We start from the raw sequence: 20,931 nt of genomic DNA, 5'->3' as shown, positions 1-20,931 counted from the left end.
TCAGTTCATCATTTTAGTGGAACAAATCGCTGGGAAGCTCACAGATATGAAGCACAACAGCCAGGGCAGCCTCACAGCCTCAGTGTCGCGGAGAGAGGAGTGAACATCACGGGAAAGCGAGCGAAACCAGCCCGACTCTCGCCCCCAGTCCTGACACCCTGCCTTTCCAGTCTATTTAGGCCAAACAGCAGATCGTGCCTCCCACTAGGACTGGGCCCTGCTGCAGCAAAATGCTCTGGGTCTAGTCCTTGCCACCCACCCATCCCAAAGCTGTTCTCGACTTCTTCAAATTGGGTTGGCGCTTAAAGCGATCCAACCTTGCACCCGGGTTAGTTGGACATACATCGAAACTCCTCTGCCTCAATAACTCCTCTCCGAATCGCTCACTCCAACTCCATCTGCTTCGATTGTGCAACGCACCAGCATGGTTCATCCCTCGAATTTGCTTCACCATCGCTCGACTCTTCATTGTTTGCGGTGATAGTTTACCATAATTTACTTCATAAAAGGTGTTGTTAATAATGTTGACAGAGCTTTCAATCTCATCTTATCTCTTGTGCTAGTCGCAGTTGGCATTTCAGGAAGAGACGCAAAAGGAGGAGGATAAAAGAGTACAGAGAGAACAAATGAAAGCGATGTAGGAACAGTAGTCACTGCCTGGTCTGCTTATTCCCTGCATGGTCTATTACTCAAGATTTCCACAGGATGCATTGTATTGTATTTCAATATATCTGTATTGCTCTGTTTTCCTCTCTTCTGTTCTCATTTGTCCTCATCCTGTTTGAATCTCTTCCTAGTAGGCCTCCTGCTGTTAGCAAGCCTTTAGTCTCCTTTAGCAGCAACATTACCAGAAAAGAACATCTTTTAACAAAAGTAGAGAGGAATACTAGCAAAATATGGCAACAAGAACTTGTGAATCAGAATTAAGTTTAATATGTCTGGCGTACGTCTTGAAACTTGTTGCTTTGAGTCAGCAGTACAGTGCAGTAAAGGAAACTATAAATTACGATATGAAATAAATGTATAATAAAGTCAATAAGCAATGCAAAAAGTGAGAAAAAAATAAGTAAGTGTTCATGGGTTGGTTCATCGTCCGTTCAGAAATCTAATGGCGGAGGGGAAGAAGCTGTTCCTTAACGTTGTGAGTGTGTCTTCAGTCTCCTGTACCTCCTCCCTGATGGTAGCAATGAAAAGGGGTCATGTCCTGAGCATAATGGGAGTCTTTAATGATGGATGCCACCTTCTTGAGGTATTGCCTTTTGAAGCTATCCTCGGGAGTCTGTGCCCATGATGGAGCTGGCTGAGTTTCCAACCCTCTGAAGTTTTTTCTGATTCTGTGCAGTGGCCCCTCCATTATTGTTGGTGATGCAACCAGTTCATATGACAATGTATTGGCTGGGTAAGAATGGTGGTGCATGCAAGTCAGATTGCTTGCACACGCTTGTAGGACTTAAAGCAAAATGACCATCAGATTCTTCAGAATTTCAGCTGCATCAGTTACTGGAGGAAATAGGCTTTTCACTAGCTAAAGCAATTGAGGTTATTTAGATTTTTCAATGGGGTATTTTATCTTTACCTATATTTAATTTGTGCGCGAGCCCCCAAGTGACCAACTTGTTATAAAACCATGACTTCTTCGCCAGATTGTTTTGTTTGAATGCATTTATCCAAATGGAGTTTCAATGCTGACATAATTATATGAAATTTCTATATCTGCATAGTGAAAATTTAATTGGAATAATCTCAGCCACCACCTCTGAAAGGTCACATATATCCTTTGGCATTCTCCCTGATGGCCTTTTCACAGCTGTAGCTGTTCAATTGATTAATTTCAATTGCACCTGTAGAGTGGATGTATGTCTTGAACATACCAGAAGTAATTAGCAAATGTTATTCCCCTGAAGAAAATTGCTGATATTTTTCCTGGAGAAAAATACAAGACAGGATAAATCTGACTGAAATCACCTATCAGGCATTATGGAAACTTTCAGCAAGCATCAGTGTGGAGTTACTAACCTGGCAAGTGGTGCTTTTTGAATCTAACATAAGGCAATTCAGTTTTGTGTCCTTTAAATACACAAAAGAACTGCATATGTACAACATTTTAATGTCTTTTTCTTTTTTGAAAGATTGTATCAAGTTTTAAGACAACGACTTCTCGGGCTGTCTGCCAGCTGGTGAAAGAGTACATTGGACACAGGGATGGGATTTGGGATGTCAGTGTCACACGCTTACAGCCTGTGGTGCTGGGCACAGCATCAGCTGGTAAAATTTTACTTCATATTGTTTTTCAGGGACTCTCTTCAATTCTGCTATAATTGTGAAGTTTGTATCCTATTCCTTTATTGTTTTCGTAATCATCCTCCTCCCTAACCACCAACAAACAAACTTCCATTTTGCAAGTGCATGCAGATTTGTACATTGCTCTTTGTTGATGATCCAATTTACTGCTGTTCTTCAAGCTTTCTTTTGAATGATTCTGAAGTACTGTTTTAAACCTTCCACTTCATGTCATGTGAACATCGGGAGCATGGATTTCTGATGTATGTGTGGAAATCCCTTTCATGATCTAAAGCTCTGACTCCTGAAATCTTTGCCCTGAGATATTTATTATGAAGTACCCAACAATTTGTCCTCATAATTTGCCTATCTACATCAGTTTAATTTGCTTGCATCTGCAAAGTTGATGAAAGTGCATTTCATAGTTTGCCTCTGTTACTTAAAGCTTTGCTGATTATGTACCATTGACATGGGATGTACAACAATGTAGCAATAGTTTATATCTATTTGGCAGAAGACATCTGCCAAATCAGAGTAATCCTAAAAAAAATGGACAATTGCAAATGTAGTTTGTGTGTCTCTCCACTAAGTTTCTCAGTCACGGCAGTATGTGTGATCATGAAGACCAGAAAGAAGGGGTTCTCTGATCAAAAGTAAAATAAATGGTATATAATATGGTCAGTGGTTTATTGCTTTGATATATAAATAAACAACGTACACTAACTGGCAATTCATTGAATGTGTTGCATTGTTTTCAGTTACTTGTAAAAGAAAAGTAATTTATTTGGCCAAATGGAGGATTTTTAAAATGATACATGAGCTATTAAAGGTTGCTTCAAGTTAGGTAATATCCTAATATGTCATCGGTCAACTAGAATAATCTGAAATGAATGGCAATTAGCTGGTAGTAATAATCTACAGTGGAGTAGTCTTGCATAAAGGTTTACTGTAAATCATTTTCCTTTGGTTAAAATTTATCATCACTTTGATTAAGAGTTCCTTTCATTGAGCGTTTTCCACTATTTTCAAAAGAATGTTGTCTGGATCAAGTCATGAGGGGTAGAAATGTGCAAGGAGTCCTCAAGTTCTGCTTAGATTGTGACATTGAGGGTAACTTTTTGGACCCCTTAAACTGGCAAGTTTGCAACATTCCATTATTCTGTTTATTTGGTAGCAATTTTATTGAGATGTTTCATATACTGGGGGGTGGGGGGGAGTGGATGTTTCATCGAGAGTTCCAACTAGTTCCAGAATAATCTTGCAAGCTGCTAAAAGATATAACTGATAAACAAATAGATCTTGCTGGCTATATCCTTGGACACAATCAATTCTATTTTACAATTTTAATCTGAATAAAATAGAATGTTTCCTTTCTTTTAAACAATCCAATTGAAATTAAACTTTGTTATTTATTCCACGTCCGACCTGATGTGTTTTTATACTTCTGTTTCCTCATTTGTTAATTGATTCACACAAGCATCTTTTGTTCATTTATTTTTGTTTGAAGCCTCTACGTTTGTAAACTGGATAGCCTCTGTTCACATTGAAAACAGTTATAAAAGAGAAAACATGGTCTGTATTACTGGTTAACTCCGGTCTTGTTTATTATCTTTCTTTAAAGATCACAGTGCTATGTTGTGGAGTATTGAGACAGGGAAGTGTCTCTTGAAATACGTGGGTCATGCAGGGTCAGGTGAGATCATTTTCATAATTAATGTCGTTAAATATATGCAGTACTTAGGTATAAAGCAATGGAAATCCTTCTGAGATTAAAGTTTTAAAAAAACGAAACAGGGTAAAATTTATCTTAGAAAACTGAATTAGTTGTGCCATCCTACCTGTTTTTTTTACTTTCCACGTCTCACAGATAAGGTCAGATGTGCTGTAAAATGTGTTACGTATTACCCTTGACCACTTTCACTTCCAGTCTCTTTCAAAATCAAGTTTATTATCACTGACATGTCATGAAGTTCATTAACTTTATAGCAACAGTAGAATGAAATATATGTTAAATATAGAGGAAAAATACTGAGCGGCAGTAAGTTTATATATGTCTATTAAATAGTTATGTTAAAAATAAGTAGTGCAAAAAAACAGACATAAAAAAGTAGTGAGGTAGCATTCATGGGTTCACTATCCAGTTAGAAATTGGACCGCAGAAGGGAAGAAGCTGTTCCTGAATTGCTAAGCATGTGCTTTCAGGCTCCTGTGCCACCTTCCTGATGGTATAAATGAGAAGAGGTTATGTCCAGGGTGATGGAGATCCTTAATGATGGATGCCGCCTTCCTAAGGCACCGCTCCTTGAAGATGTCTTAGGTACTACGAAGGCTAGTACCTATGATGGAGCTGACTAATTTTTTAAGTCTTACAAACACAATAGGAAATAAACGATAAGAATAGGTTACAATAAGAGAAGTATTAAAAATAAAGGCTGATTTATACTTCTGTGTAGGCTGTATGCCATAGCCTATGCAAGTGACCTGCACCGCTGTGAGCAATTTATACTTGTGCGTTGGTGTGTCTGCGTCGCTCTGCAATTCACCGCCAAAACGCTAGTTGGCGGTGGGGTTTCTATGCCACTATGTTGAGTTTCTTCATGTACTTCAAACAAGGACGACTGAAACTGGGCGCATCATGTTGGAGTTGGAGCTAATAAATGTTGAACAAGAGTTATTTAAATTACTGCAACGCAGAAAAGAGAGAAGACGTCGGAGGGGATGATGTGTACGGCCATTGAACGGATTGAGGCAGAAGAAGGGTGAATTTTCTGTGCTTGTCTGGCCGCTGAGAGACATGGACGAGGAAATGCATTTCAAATATTTTCGGATGTCGGCAGGTAGATTTGACGATTTGACGAGAAGAAGCAACTGGAAATGAGTAAGAGGAAATGCGATGCTACCAAGCAAACCAATCACAATTGTTGCGGTCTGCGTCGCCGCAATGTGTAGTTACATTTTTGGGGAGCTGCGCGTCAGGCTACGGCGTAGGGTATGTGGCTATGCTGTACCTACAGCGTAGATTGGACGCAGAAGTATAAATTGGCCTTAAGAGTGCAGTAAGAGAGCAAGGTAATGAGGTAGTGCTCGTGGGTTCATGGACCATTCAAAAATTTGATAGTCATGGGGAAGAAGATCCTCATTTTCCTTTTCATCTTTTGGGGAAGAATTACTCGGCATTCCACCGAAACAAATCAAAGGTTGGATTGACGTTTGTTTTTTGAAAAAAAGTACAAAAATAATTGAGGTTTTAAATTGAATGCAAGGCTCATTTTTAGACAGTAATTGTTGAAAGCTAGCGTGTTAGGTCTAGTTTTTATGCCAATGGTTCCTCACATTGACTTCTGATCTTAATTATTCGAAGGTAATTAATCCCCACTCTGCAGGGAATATAAGGAACAATAGATGGATATAAAGAACCATAGAGACATTTCCAAGCTGGTTTCATATATTTCCAAGGCATGCGTTACAGTCAAGGCGATTGTACTCGGTATGCATACGGTACGTAGTGTGGAGGAGTCAATAATGCATGGGAATAGGAGAAAATCCTCCATAAAAGCAAAGTAACTGTTATTGCATAAAATACTTTTTTTTTAGCGTGTCGCACCAGACAGTCAGCCATTCTTGTCTGGCACGTGGTGTCTGGATTGGTCTCCTTCCGGATTAACTGGGCACAATATGAATGCTCCTGACTCGACTCTTTTTTTTAACGAGACCGAGTAGCTAGCTTGATGCTCAGCCCAGCATGGATGGAAATCGTGCTCGGGGGGGGGGGGGTGGGGTGGTGGCCTGATTTGGATTCGAACTCGGGAGCCTTCGCTCTGGAGTCCGGCGCTGATGCCATTGCGCCACCAGCCGGCCCATAAAACACTAACCAGCACATTTAGAGTGTAATACCATAATTTTCTTTTATTTTCCTTTCTCCAGTGAATTCAATCAAGTTCCATCCTGCAGAACAGGTAGCTCTCACAGGTACAGTATGCAGAATTGTTGTTAATGTATCAAATAACATTTCTACAGCTGGTGACAATAAAATTGAATAATCATATGTATTTTGAACTATAATTTTATGGATTATTCAATTAACAGTAATGCAGAATAGGTTAAATAGAATAAATTCAATTAAGTTTTCTGTATTGGATGTGATAATTGGACTATTGTGTATACAATGCCTGCTATGCTGTCGTATGTGTACCTAGCAAAAAGGATCGAGCCCCAACTATCTTGCATTCTAGGTACAATGTTAAAGCATTTGTCTTTGTAACAAAAAATAAATGAGATAATGAGTATTCATACAGCAAAGATTATGTATTGGTTTTTAAAATTCTTTTTCTCTTTTAATCCTTGCACAAAAATAATAGCACTGCTGAGATTAAAAGATGATGAGTTAAAACAAGGCATCATTGAGAGCTAGGCAGACCAAGTAGGTTAAGCATTTAATTTTTATTCCCTTTTGTAGTTGGGGAAAAGATGGTGGAATTTCATTCTGTTGATTGTTAGCGCCTTGCGAGTGAATGTTTGGGGAAATAATCAAGTTTTAACCAAGTTCAGGTTTGAGGGCCCACAATACCAGAGTGATGTTTAATTTACAGTTAAATTCAGAACTGTCCGGTTGTGGTAACTGTTAAGTGACATAAATATAGCTGTTACTCTTCAGGTTGGCTTTGTCACATGGTATTGTTGATGCCAGAAACAGCAGGCAGACCAGTGGTGAAAGAATCAGTTTCAGAAAGATTTTGCTTTGTCATTTTTTTTGCCAACGTAATTTCAATGTGGAATAGTACAGAATTTCACTGGACCACAAAAGGACCTGCAGATGCATTATTTCTACAGAGATTTTTTTTTTCAATTTTGACATTTGGACTACATTATGGTGAATTATTCTGGCTTTCCGGTCACACGGTCAGCTATTTGAAAGTGACCATGTATGTGCCGTCAGATGATGCATCAGTGCAGAGTCTGTGGATATGGGCACATTGAACCACAAGAAGAGGTGGCTCAGGTTCTAAGAAATACTTCAGAAAAATATGACACATTTGATGATTGACAATCTATTTGGCTTCTTAAAATGAACAATAATTATAGTAACAGTTTTTCTACAGCAATTAAAACTAAATAATATTTTATTCAGCAAAACATGCAAAATGCTGGAGGAACTCAGCAAACCAGGCAGCATCTATGGAAAAGAGTAAACAGTCAATGTTCCGGGCCAGACCCTGCATCAGTCCTGATGAAGGGGCTCAGCCTGAAATGTTGACTGTTTGTTTATTTCTCATGTTTATAATATTTTACTCATGTTAAATCTTTCTTTACAAGTTTGAAAACAATCAGAATTTTCTTGCTGTTTTTGAATGGCCACTCAACATAATTTTATACAGTAAACCATATTGTTTTGACATGTACATAAATAATTATGAGCTGGTTTCTTAGACTCTTTATTTTTACTTAAAGCATCAGGGGATCAGACAGCTCACATCTGGCGATACATGGTGCAACTGCCCACTCCGCAGCCTGTTATAGACACAAATGTGAGTAATTATATACTTTTATATGTATTTAAACTTACAGCAAGTTAATGTTATGTATTATTTTGTCTGTACTTTCCTTTTATAATTACATAGTTTTCATTCTATATTGAATGTCGTTAGCATTGCTGTTGGATCTTAATAGTGACCTGTCTCAGTGGCAAGATAGTGATGGTGATATGCTGTAGGGGAACAGTGACTTTTGACATGGACTTCATATCCCATGTGCTCCACTGGAAACCCATCAAATAATGTTGATTACCATTTACTCTCTTCCCTCCTTCATCTGAGGAATAAGTACTCCAAACTGAAGCACCATGAGTAACGGGGAGACCAAGTTTACTTTGAGTGGGAGGTTTCAGTGTCAGTCAGCAAAAGTGGTTCAGCAGCACCTCAATGGCAGAGTGAAGGACAAAGTTAGGAAGAGTGGTTGGAGAGTGGTCATTGGATGTAGATCTGAACCACCTTCTCACCTTTTGCAGATATATCTGTCCATAGCAACATTGATAGGAGTGATCAGTGGAAAGGTTATGTTTTGCCTTCAGACTATGAACAAATTCCCTCACCATATGGAGCATTGCCTCCTTGTAAGATCCATCAGCTCAAAAGTGAGTGTCCATGAGGAATTGTAGCCTTTTGGCAATGGCAGAATATTATTGCCCTTGTGTTTCAGATACATAAGAGGCTGCAGATACTAGAATCTGGAGGAACAAACATTCTGTTTGAGGAACTCATTGGGTTGAGCACCATCTGTGGGAGGAAAGCAAATATCGATGTTTCAGATCAAAGCCTTGTTTCAAGACGTGCACTATTTCCTAATGCAGGGTTTTGAATCAAAGTGTCAATAATTCCTTTCCTCCCACAAATGGTCCTCAGTCCACTAACTTTTGTTTATGGCCTCATGTCGTGGCCTCTGTCCTCCTCCTTCACTGTAGAATCTCGTCAATATTGGTTCATTTAGAAAAATTTAGGAAGGTCATGTTGGAACAACATCATGAGTACCTAAGATTGAGGTGAACCTACAATAGAACGCAACATATACTGAAGAGTCTTCTATAGCTGGAGTTCAATATTCCCATAAGCTGGGAATATGATCAAAGCACTGCAGTCATTTCATGGCTGGTGGTATCTGACTAAGTAACTGAAGAAGATGTGCCGTCAACATTAAAGGCAGAGCCGAGCACAAGTGCAAAATCAAGGCTGAAACATTCAGTGATATATTGTGAGAGAATAGCCCATTTCCCTTGTGGTTACTTTGTTCAAGAAATGATGGAGCATTCAAACTTTTACAGCCATTCGATTGTTGTGCTAAAAGTCTAGCTGCACTTCTAACCATGTTCTGACACAGATGCCTTGATGGAATCTACCCAGTTGTTCAAGTATATGCTGCCCAATAAACTGACAAGCCTAATATGGCTAATTACTGTTCCATCAATCTCTTAAGCAGTGATTGGAAGTGTAATCGATACTGATGTTAAACAGCACTTGGCAATAACTTGCAGTCCAGGCCGAGGGTCTCGACCTGAAATGTCAACTGTCCGTGTACCTCCATTGATGCTGCCTGACCCACTGAGATCCTGTTTAGTGTGTAGTTTAGCAATTGCTCACATTGATGCTTGGTTTGGGCTGTCCCAACTTGGCCCAACCATGAACTCCAGAGGTGAGCTAAACATGGCTACCCTTTAACAGAATATGCATCAAGGAACCCAGGTAGTGAAAAACTGATCAATGGCTAGAGAAGTACCTTGAAGAAAGCAGAGATACTGTAGCAATAGGAGGCCAATCAACTCAGCCTCAGGATTTCACTGTAAAATTCCTTCTGCCTAATCGTCCACATCTGCTGCATCAGTGCCTTTTTTGGCATAATGAAGTCAGAAGTAGGAATCCTTCCTGGTTAAACCGGTTGCACCACCTCAAATAATGAAGCTGTCTCTGCAGATATTCAATGAAATTATTCAAACATGGATGATTTATGGCAAATTATTTACGTAGTCTGTCCTTGACATTTAAATGCATTAGTGTTGTCAAATCCCTCACTGTCAAGGTCCTGGGCAATATTTGGAACTTAAGTGGACTATTAGACAAATTATGTGGTTAACAGAATGAATATGTTATAATCCAATAGTAAGATACTGTAGTTGTTCACAATTTGAAACTGGAAGTGCTGGAGTTATTAACCGTTCAGACAGCATTTAGGAGGGGGGAGTTTGCATTCTGGGTTTCTTTTTTATAGCAGAAGTCAGGTAAGACCTTTTGAAATCCATGCTGACCTTTCATAATTATTTTTCATTGGAGGCATAGAAGAGTACGGCATGGATATGGTCCAGACACTTTTTATCGACTACGCCAGTGGTCCCCAACCACCGGGCCGCAAAGCATGTGCTGCCGGGCCACAAGGAAACAATATGAATCAACTGCACCTTTCCTCATTCCCTGTCACGCCCACTGTTGAACTTGAACGCACATGAGGTCATTACCCACGCGAGGACATCAGTTGGTCATTAACCTACAACTACTCTGAGTAAAAAACAAACGTCGCTTGAGAGTATCTTTGGAAGAGATGGTAGGGGACATAAAAGGCCTAACGATGATCAGAGACAGCTGAGGCCCAGACTGCAAAAACAAGAAAGCTTCCTTCAACAGAAAATACGACGAGTCATACATAAAATATGGCTTTATTGCGACCGGTGACTTGCAAGCTCCAGCCCCGTGTGTGATATGTGGAGACAAGCTGTCTAATGAGACAATGAAGCCCTCAAAATTGTTTCAGCACCTTGAGTCCAAGCATCCTGCACTTAAAGACAAACCCGTTGAGTTTTTTTAGCAAAAAAAATGTGAGCAAGCGGAACAGAAGCAAGTGCTGGGAGCCACCACCTCCACAAATGCTGCTGCTCTGAGAGCGTCGTACTTAGTGGCTAGCCGTATTGCTAAGGCTAAGAAGCCTTTCACTGTTGGTGAAGAATTGATTCTGCCCCCTTATGACTTATAATTGACATCATTATATTAATGCAAGGAAAATATGCACTGTGTGTTCAATATTAAATTCGTTAGATAAACCCTTTTAGAAACAAAATTGAGTGTATTAGCCACTGATAAGTGACTTATAGTTGACTTATCACCTATATTTCGGTCGTAATTACCCCCCCCGTCAGCCGGTCTGCAAGAATAATTAAACCGGTCCGCGGTGCAATAAAGTTTGGGGACCCCTGGACTACGCTGCCTACCCAGCTATTCTCAATTTCCCTGTAAGCTGTGCCGCTGCCTGTACATATCCAACTACTACGTAAGTGATAACATTGTGTCTGTCTCAACCACTTCTGGCTGATCATTCCATATACTCACAATCTTCTGTGTGGAAAAAGTTGCCCTAAAGGTCCCTTTTAAATCTTTCCCCTCTCAGCCTAAACTTGTTCCCGCTAGTTCCGGACTCCCCCTACCCTGGGGAAAAAGTCTGCTACCATCCACATGATCTATGGTATACTTCTCATAATTTTAAAGATTGCCCCTCATTCTCCTGCATTCCAGGGAATATAGGCATGAGATGGCCAATTTCTCCCTATCTATTCTTAATATTCTATTTTCTTTAGTAGTGGTTCTGTTATTTTCCTACCATTTTGTCATAGTTATGTTGATTCCAAAACTTAACTGAATTTTAGAAAAAGAGGGAGTGATGTTCCCAGCTTAAAAACTTTAAAATTCATTCTTTCATTGGATTCTCAAGTTTCATAATCTGTAAAATAATACTTCCAGAAACCAGACACAATATTACTTAAGCCCCAGGACAAATATCTTGTGTGATTACTATTTCATCTGTGGTGTTAAAAAGTTCTGGTGTTTACCACCTGCAAAATGCAAAAGCAATGCTGAGACTTCTCTGACAGTGCCTTCCAAATCTACCACCAGGAAATGCAATACACTGGAGACTTAGAAAAAAACCATTTATCCTTCCATATTTTGTGCCACACTCATACATAGAGCATAAAAAAACATAGAATTGAAAACAAAACAGCCCAGGAACAGGCACTTTGTCATGATATTGTGCCAACTAATGAGGTTAAAGAGAACTAATGCCTTCTTGCACTTAGTCCATATCCCTCTAATTTCTTCATATTCTTGTGGCTCTCTAAGAGCCTCTGAAACACCTCTATTGCATCTGTTTAAACCACCATGGTGATGGCACATTCTAAGCATTCACCACTCTCTATACTAAAAAAAATCTTACCCCATGTGTTAGAGCAAAGAACAGTACGCAGAGGAGCATGTCCTTTGTCTCAAAATGTTCTACCAAACCAACTAAAAAGTAAATCAAAACCCCACAAAAAACTAATTCCTCCTACCTACACGATGTTCATATCCCTCCACCTTCCTCATATTCATTTGCCTATCTAAATGTCTCTTAAAAACCTGATCTATTTGCTTCTATGACCATTCCAAGCAGTACACTCCAGGCATCCACCATTCTCAAAAGTTAAAAAAAAACTTAACCAGTTGAACCTACCCCCTCACTTAAATGTATGCTCTTTAGTATTAGACATTTTGACTCTGGGAAATGGAAGCTGGCTGTCTACTTTGTCTCTAATTATTTTATAAACTTCTATCAGGTGTCCTGTCAGGCTCCATTTCTCCAGAGAAAAATGATACACCTTTCCTTAGAGTACATGCCCTCTAATCCAAGCAGCATCCTGGTAAGCTTCTTCTGCGTCCTCTCCATAGCCTCCAAGCCCTTCCTATTACAGGGTGCTCTGAATTAAATCTAGCACTCTAAACAAAGCTTAAGCAGAATCTTATAAAACTGCAGCATAACTTCCTGACTCTTGAACTCAGTGCCTCAATAAATACTGGCAAGCATGCCTTCTTTACTGTCCTGTCAACTTGTGCAGCCACTTTCAGGGAGCAGTGGACTTGGATGCAGAAATATTATTCTTCCAGCACCAAATTTAAAAAAAATAAGACTCCTTAATCCTCCTGAATTTTACAAAGTACATTCACCAAGGGGATCGGCAGGAATTTAAACAGCGACTACCATCTTTACAAGGTTATTTAGAGATAGTCAATAAATACTTCCCTTGCTAATGATGCTCACGTGAATAGCTTAAAAAAAAATCTTCCCACCTTGTTGTTATAATCCTTTAAGTCCTTGCCAGCTAAAAGCCTATCCATTGAATATTAGTATGACCTCTAAAAAGTAGCTCTATATATTGTTAAAGGAATGCACTCATCTTACTGTTGGTTTCAAATCCCACATGATAACCACAGGCTTTAGCACCTGTTAGTATTATAGAAAGATGCAGCATGGAGACTGATCCTTCGACCAATAAAGCCATGCCAACTATTGAGCACCCATTTACACTACACTAATCCTGCATTAATCCCTTCTTTCCATTCCTCCCACATTGTCATCAACTCACCCCAGATTAAACAACGCTCCCATACATTAGAGGCAATTCATAGTGGCCAGTTAACCTACCAACCTGCACACCTTTTGGATGTAGTAGAAAACTGAAGTACCCAGAGGAAATTCACAGCAAAAACGTGCAAATTCCACTCAGACATCACTGGAGGTCAGGATTGAATGGAGATCTCTGGTACTGTGAGGCATCTGCACCGCTCTATCACCCGTACCTTTGTTTTGATACTAAACAAAAAATATGTGAAAGCTATCTTCACATGTGGAAATTGTGCTTTAAATGGACTTCAATATCATAAAGTCACTGGAATTTATGTCATGGAAGGAGATTACTTAGCCCAATGTGTCTGTGCCAAGCAAAGAGAAGTGACTTAGATTGAATCAATAGCTCAGTCCATAATTCTGCGGACAGTCATCCAAGTACCTTTTAAATGTGATGTTTTCTGTTTCCACCAGTCAATGTGTTCCATACCCCCACCACTCTGAGAGTGAAAATGTTTTTGTCAACATTTTACTTACAACTACCAAATAGTTTAAATTGATGTCCCCATTTTGTTGACATCTATGCTACTGGAAATAAGACTTAGATTTCGATGAGGTGTCTTTCAGGAGTGAGATGGATCACAATTTGAGTGGTATCACAATAGCAACCTCACACTCAACTTTAGCAAGACCATGTTATTGATTGACTTCAGTAAGGGCAAGTTGGGAGAGCACACACCAGTCCTCAGTCCTCATTAAGGATCAGCACTGGAAAGAGTGAGCAGTTTCAAGCTGCTGGACATCAATGTCTCTGAGCCATCCTGGGTCCAACACATTGGTTCGGTTTCGAAGAAGCATGCCAACAGGTCTACTTTGTTAGGAGTTTGAGAAGGTTTGGTATCTCACCAAGACTAGTAAAATTATATAGACATAAATTGGAGAGTTCTTGGACTGGTTGCATTTACAGCCTGCTTTGGAGCATCCAGTGCACAGGATCACGAGAGGCTACAGAATATTATAGAGTCAACCAGCTGCGTCACAGACACAGCCTTCTGTGCCACTGAGGGCAACCTCAAGCATTGTTGCCTCAAGAAAGTGGCATCCATTATTAAGAACTCTCACCAATCAGGACATGCCCTTTTCTACCTACCGCTGTCAGGGAAGAGCCTTAAAACCCACAATCAATGTCTTAGAACCAACTTCTTCCCTTCTGTCATCAGACTTCAGAGCAGTTCATGAACTGTAGTGCTTCGACTTTGCACTATTTATGTCTGTAATTTATAGCAATTCTATCTTGTATTGTATTGCATTGCTGCCACAAAACAGAAAATTTCACATCATGTCAGTGATAATAAATCTAAGTGATTCCAAAACAAGACCCTTCATGCTGAGCCTGTCCACAGCTCGCATTATTTTATTCATTTTGATGTGGTTTTCCAAAGTAAATAACCCCAATCTAGCCAATCTACCATTGTAACTTAAGTCCTGCTTGAGATTGGAATGATTTTACTGGTATTATTAAGATTTCCAAATTCAAAGTTGCTTAATTTTACTTAATCCCAACCAAAATTGTCGGATATCTTCTGTGAAGTTCCAGAAGGGTGGTAAATTTTAAGGAGTAGACTCCTATTCTTAGTTTTGTTTTTGCTCTCTTATTGGCTGAAATGGACACATGTTCAAGAAGCTAGCAATAGAAATTATCAAAAATTAACTATTATATACTAGGAAAATGAATACTTTATCTTAATTGAATCATTTCAGTAATTATTTTAACATGTGGCCAGATACAATGGGTGTTGCTGCTTGCCTGGGGATCCTGCATTTGCTGGTTATGCTCTCATATCTCTCTATTACGTCATAGCAAATGTCTGGGGAGGAGGAAGTTGATTTCTCAGACAAGGATGAGCCAGATGGAGATGCTGAGGGTCCTAATGAAAGCCCAACAATCAGAGTTCCATCAACTACACTCAAGAGTCACCAGGGTGTGGTTATAGCAGCTGACTGGTTAGTTGGAGGCAAGCAGGTGGTCACTGCATCTTGGGATAGAACTGCAAACCTCTACGATGTCGAAACTTCAGAGCTGGTGCATTCCCTAACAGGTATGCATAAGATGGTAAACTCCGAGATGCAGTATATGTCTATTTGTGTGTGTTCCTGTCCTAAAAATTCTGTAGTAACCTTGAGATCACAAAGGAAAGAAAACTATATTCTTCAACTGTACATTGACCAGCTATCAGTCACTGGCAATAATTTCCAAAGACTACCTGGTAGTACAATAATATAATTGAGAAAACATAGAACATAGAAATCTACAGCATATTACAGGCCCTTCGGCCCACCATGTTGTGCCAACCATGTAACCTACTCTAGAAACTGCCTAGAATTTCCCTAGCGTAGAGCCCTCTATTTTGCTAAGCTCCATATACTCATCGAAGTGGCCCTCAAAAGACCCTATTATATCCACTTCCACCACCTTCGCTGGCAGCGCATTCCATGCACCCACCACTCTCTGTGTGGAAAAACTTACCTCTGATATCCCCTTGGCACCCATTTCCAAGCACCTTAAAATTATGCCCCCTCATGTTAGCCATTTCAGCCCTAAGAAAAAGCCTCTGGCTATCCACAGGGTCAATGCCCCTCATCATCTTATCCACCTCTATCAGGTCATCTCTCATCCCCTGTCACTCCAAGGAGAAAAGGCCAGTTTCACTCAACCTATTGTCAAAAGGTACGTCCTCCAATCCAGGCAACATCTCTATAGTATCCACATTATTCCTGTGGTGAGGTGACCAGAAATGAACACAGTACTCCAAGTGGGGCCTGACCAAGGTCTTGTATAGCTGTCACATTACCTCTTGGCTCTTGAACTCAATTCCACAGTTGATAATGGTCAACACACCATACACCTTTTTAACAATGCTGTCAACCTGCGCAGCAGCTTTGAATGTCCTATCGACATGGACCATAAGATCTCTCGGATCCTCGACACTGCCAAGAATCTTACCATTAATATTATATTCTGTCTTCAACTTTGACCTACTGAAATGAACCACTTTACACTTATCTGGGTTGAAGTCCATCTGCCACTTCTCAGCCCAGTTCTGCATTCAATCGATGTCCTGCTGTAACCTCTGACAACCCTCCAAACTGTCCACAACACCCCCAACCTTTGTGTCATCAGCAAACTTACTAACCCACCCTTCTACTACTTCAACGCTGCATAAACATGTAACATGTAATGTCGATTTCCTACTGCTTCAATAAATTGCAAGTTTAATTTTTTTGCTCCTTCCTCATCAGGACATGATCAAGAGTTAACTCACTGTTGTACTCACCCTACTCAGCGCCTTGTGGTAACATCGTCACGTGACACCACCTTCCGTCTGTGGGATTTTCGAGACCCTTCAATCCACTCGGTGAATGTCTTTCAGGGTCACACAGAGTAAGTGTTTACATCGGTTGTTGTATTACTTCGGCAAATATACTAAAGCCTGAGAGATCAGTATTTTTTGTTGTTTTTCTAAAGCACCAGTTTGTAATATAATTCAGAATGACAAAGTAAGGGCAGCCATAACATTAGTCATCCAGATGAATTTCTTTATTACCGATCATGATCCTAGTTTTTCAAATCCAGTTTTATTGAATAACTTGAATTTAAATTCTCCATACCTTGTGCTTGAGTCTGAACTCAATGCTCCACGTCATGGTCTAGCTCACTGGAAACTGGTGCAGTAATGTAACGATCATTGGTACAGTAGGGCTAGTGTTTTCCACTGCCTGCCTATGTTTGCAGAGTAGTGTGAATGTACTAATGCTAGTGTTGTAGAAGAGTCGTATTTTAGGATTTAATACATAACAACTGATAGGAATGATTTATTTTGTGGTGAAATACCTTTATTTGAGTTGAGAAATTGCAGTAAAGGCAACACTGTGGTTCTCTCTCTCTCCTCCTCTGCCATATTGCTGGAACTACACACTCATAATTGTCTGGGGGAGATAAATCTAATGAGGCATAATTTTATACTTCACCTGTGCAATTCCAACCCTCTGACAGAAGATGATGTCCGATAATGTCATCTTGCTAAAATGCACCTTCCCTCTTAATCTTGAATTGAATTGAATTGACTTTATTACTTACATCCTTCATATACATGAGGAGTAAAGATCTTGAACTAAGATTTGAACTTCCCATCTCATGGCCTGAGCAAAAAGGTATTCAGCCAAACAGTATTCAGTCTGTCTCTGAAGTTAGGCCGTTGACTTACTTTCACCCTTTCATATGGTCAAACTACCTTCATCCTGAATAACAATGTTTCAAACAATATTGGAGCATTTATTTGCAGTATTGACGTCTCGCTCTCTTGTCATCTCGTTCTCCTGCTCTCCCACTTGTTTTCTGTAATAAGAATACAATAGCACATGACATAGGAGTAGCCCAGTTGTTTCTTCAAACCTGCTTTGCACTGTTGTAACTAGATGTTATAATTATGTGGTTTTTGTCAGTTTTTTTAGTCTTGGTTTGTCTTGTGTTTCTGTGATACCATACTGGAGGAACATTGTATCATTTCTTAATGCATGCATTACTAAATGACAATAAAAGAAGACTGCGTGTCCTCTTAATCTGATCTAATCCAATCTAATCTGTAAGATCATAATTGTAAATACTTTGTTCTTCTGTGACAATTTATACAACAGTGCACCATTCCTATTCACTACATTCTAAGTTGCAGTTGTCGATTTGTCTTTTCTATCACTGCATGATGCCCAGTCTTCTGTCAAAGTAGTCTAAATGAGTGGTCCCAAACCACTGGACTGCGGACACCGCGGTACCAGGCCGCGAGGAAACAATATGATTTGGCGATATGAAACGATATGAGTCAGCTGCACCTTTCCTCATTCCCTGTCACGCACTGTTGAACTTGAACACCCCCCCGCTCCCCCTCCCCCCCCCCCCCCCCCCCCCCGGGTCGGCTGGTCCGCAAGAATACCATCAATATTAAACCGGTCCGCTGTGCAAAACAGGTTGGGGACCCCCAGTCTAAATATTTCACTTGAGAACCTCCTTAACAAGGATATTGGTTGCAGTGAAGTTTAAACAATGGTTGTAGAAAATGTTTACTGTTCTAGAAGAAGATGAGATTGGAGAAGTTGTGGTTAGTGTTCTTGGAAAGTTGAGAGGAAATTTGACTTCAGTATAAAGGTCATGAGTGGTTAAGATAGGGTAATTGGAGGGCAAATACTGGGTATTAAATACAATGGAGGTGAGAAGAAAAGTATTTATTTTCATAGAGTAGTTATGGTCTGGAACTTGCTGCCTCAGAGAGCAGTGGAAACAGTCAAGGCTTTCAAGAAGGAATTACTTGGCACTTGAAGGAAAATAATGTTATGACTATGTAGGGTAAGAATGGGAAAGGAACAAAATAGGCTTCTCTGCAGGGAACCAGCACAAATTCAGGGAACCAAATGCTCATCTCCTATGTTTTAACAACTTCTTCAGCAGGCCCCTCAGCTTCAAACATAACTTGCATTGTTGTGCACTGCATCAGTTCAAGAAGCAACTCATCACTGCCTTCTCTAGGACTGTTAGGAGTAAGCAAGAAATGCAATACTTGCATCTAATGAATGAAAAATAAAAATGTACAACCCATTTGGTAGGCTTATGGAAAGTGCAAGCTGTGTTTTTGGCTAAAACATGGTGGACCTTTTAATATTTAAACTTTATTGGGATAGTAAATCACCATAAGATTACAAAGTTAAATTTATAATTGTTTGATTAAATAGTAGTGCAGGAGGACTGAGTAGATCAAAAACAAAGCAAACTGAATGTTTAATAACCTAATATTTATACTTAATATGGAACAAATGAATGAAAAACTGTCTTGTCAGTTCGCATCAAGTATGAGTTAAAAAGAAAACTTATAAGTGGTTATTTGACGTAAGCTTCCAACAGGAGCAGTCAGTTTTGTAATGCACAAGGTAAGTTTAATAAATCAAGTAGTTTTATCAAACTGTATTCTTTGTTATTGGATTTTCTTGGTTTGATTGTGCAGAATCTGTCCAATAGATGGTGCCAGTGAGCCATGTTTCTCTGCCACATAGCAGCATTAAAAATAGCTTTTTTTCCTAGTCTGCAACTAACACTTAGATGCAAGTGTTTTAAAATAAAATGGGAATAAAAGAAAAAAATGGCTTATTTCAGTTTCTAAAATTTACAGTAATGGCTACTTTAAGAGTGATGCAACACAGAAAACATTATTTGGCCTGATTTGCATTTTGACAGGGCCTTCCAGTTAGTCTTGTGCTCCTGATCTTTTTCCACAACCCTGAAATTAGCCTCTTATATGTGTATATCCTGCTCTTTTGTAAACTTTATTATTGAATCAGTTTCACAGCCCTTACAAACAGTATGCTTTCTATTTCTCTGGTTTTGTGTTCTTTGTCCACAGATTCTATCCTAGCTTTAATGTTCAGTTTACCTCATCCTTGGAGTGTCTGGAATGATTTACAGCCAGTGAAATACTTTGTGCATTGTCATTGCTGTTATAATATTTAATGCTTCACCTGAAGGTTGGCTTTGCTAACATTGCGGCATTATTTTTAAAATAATTTTTTGGCATGCAGTTGTTGTTAGCAACTTCAGCATTCAATGTCCATTCCTAATTGTCCTTGAGAAAGTAAGGGTGAGCTGTTACCTTGAGATGCCACTGCCTGTGAGGTTGAGGGTACTCCCAGAGTGTGGTAGGAAGGGAATTCCAGGACTTCGACACTGCCCTGTATAGGGAGCAGTGATATATTTCTTCTAATTCAGAGTGCTCTGTGGTAATGTTCCCATCCATTTAATTGCCCTTGTCCAATCTCAGGATTGGATGTCATGCATTTTTTTTGAAGATGTCTTGATGAGTTGTAGTGTAGATTGTAAATTGTGTGCTAGAGATCCAATCTTTAAAGCGTAGTAGTCTTCTTCTGAACTGTCATCATTAGAACTGTCCCATTTTGAATTTTGTGTGCCAGTTTTGCTTATACTGTTGTCTCTACTCCATAAGTATATGGTGGATAATTGTTTCTGTCTCATTCACAATTAACAGGGCATTACAAGTTTGTGTGCATGAATATTTGTTAATCAGTACTTTTCCTCTGTGGCCCGGCTTGTGAGATAGTCCAGGGGATTGATTAGCGGGAGAGGTGAAGGTGGTTGGGGGTTGCGTTTCTAGTGACCAGGCTGAACGTGGATATTGGAGGATTAAAAAAGGTCTGGAGATTGGAGAAGGAGATGGGTGAAGTTAGGACTGATTGTGAAAGAGCGCATGCAACAGAATTCTCATTTTTATCAAAGGGTAGGAAGAAGAGGGACAGGCACAGTTGTTTCAATTAAAAACTCTGCTTTTTCAGTTTAGTGCTAGATTTTCTGCTTTGGGTCACCCACCACTTTTGCAATCAAAAGTTTCATCCTTTGCCATCAAGAGAGCGCTTGAACCTAGAAAATAACTAGGAGATTGAAAAGGGATTATCCTTTTTACAGTAAGAGTGAACTACACTCAGTGACCATTTTATTAGGTAAACCTGTACCCCTCATTTTTCCTTTTCCTTGTAGTGCGGGAAGATAATTATTGTAAAAGTGGAAATAAATTCTTGACATTCACGTCGTTCCTACGTGCTTCAAGGCTGCCACCATCATCCCTGTGCCGAAGAAGTCTTCAGTGTCCTGCCTCAATGATTACTGTCCTGTTGCACTCACATCCA

The 20,931-nt window shown here is 39.7% G+C and overlaps 1 protein-coding gene across 2 annotated transcripts in view; it reads left to right on the top strand.

Annotated features, from left to right (window-relative positions):
- Positions 1 to 20,931, top strand: part of wdr37 (WD repeat domain 37) — a 137,277-nt gene that overhangs the window by 65,289 nt on the left and 51,057 nt on the right. For both annotated transcript variants that reach the window (XM_072254004.1, XM_072254002.1), the window contains 6 exons: positions 2,130 to 2,265; positions 3,902 to 3,973; positions 6,205 to 6,249; positions 7,729 to 7,805; positions 15,053 to 15,290; positions 16,492 to 16,633. In XM_072254004.1, the coding sequence (XP_072110105.1) occupies positions 2,130 to 2,265; positions 3,902 to 3,973; positions 6,205 to 6,249; positions 7,729 to 7,805; positions 15,053 to 15,290; positions 16,492 to 16,633 (710 nt within the window). The remainder of the gene's footprint in view (positions 1 to 2,129; positions 2,266 to 3,901; positions 3,974 to 6,204; positions 6,250 to 7,728; positions 7,806 to 15,052; positions 15,291 to 16,491; positions 16,634 to 20,931) is intronic.

The sequence above is a fragment of the Mobula birostris genome, chromosome 3, assembly GCF_030028105.1.
Source record: "Mobula birostris isolate sMobBir1 chromosome 3, sMobBir1.hap1, whole genome shotgun sequence".
In the NCBI taxonomy this organism is placed as follows: domain Eukaryota; kingdom Metazoa; phylum Chordata; class Chondrichthyes; order Myliobatiformes; family Myliobatidae; genus Mobula; species Mobula birostris.
The sequence above is the reverse complement of the archived record's forward strand: the minus strand, read 5'-3'. Positions and strand labels throughout refer to the sequence as shown.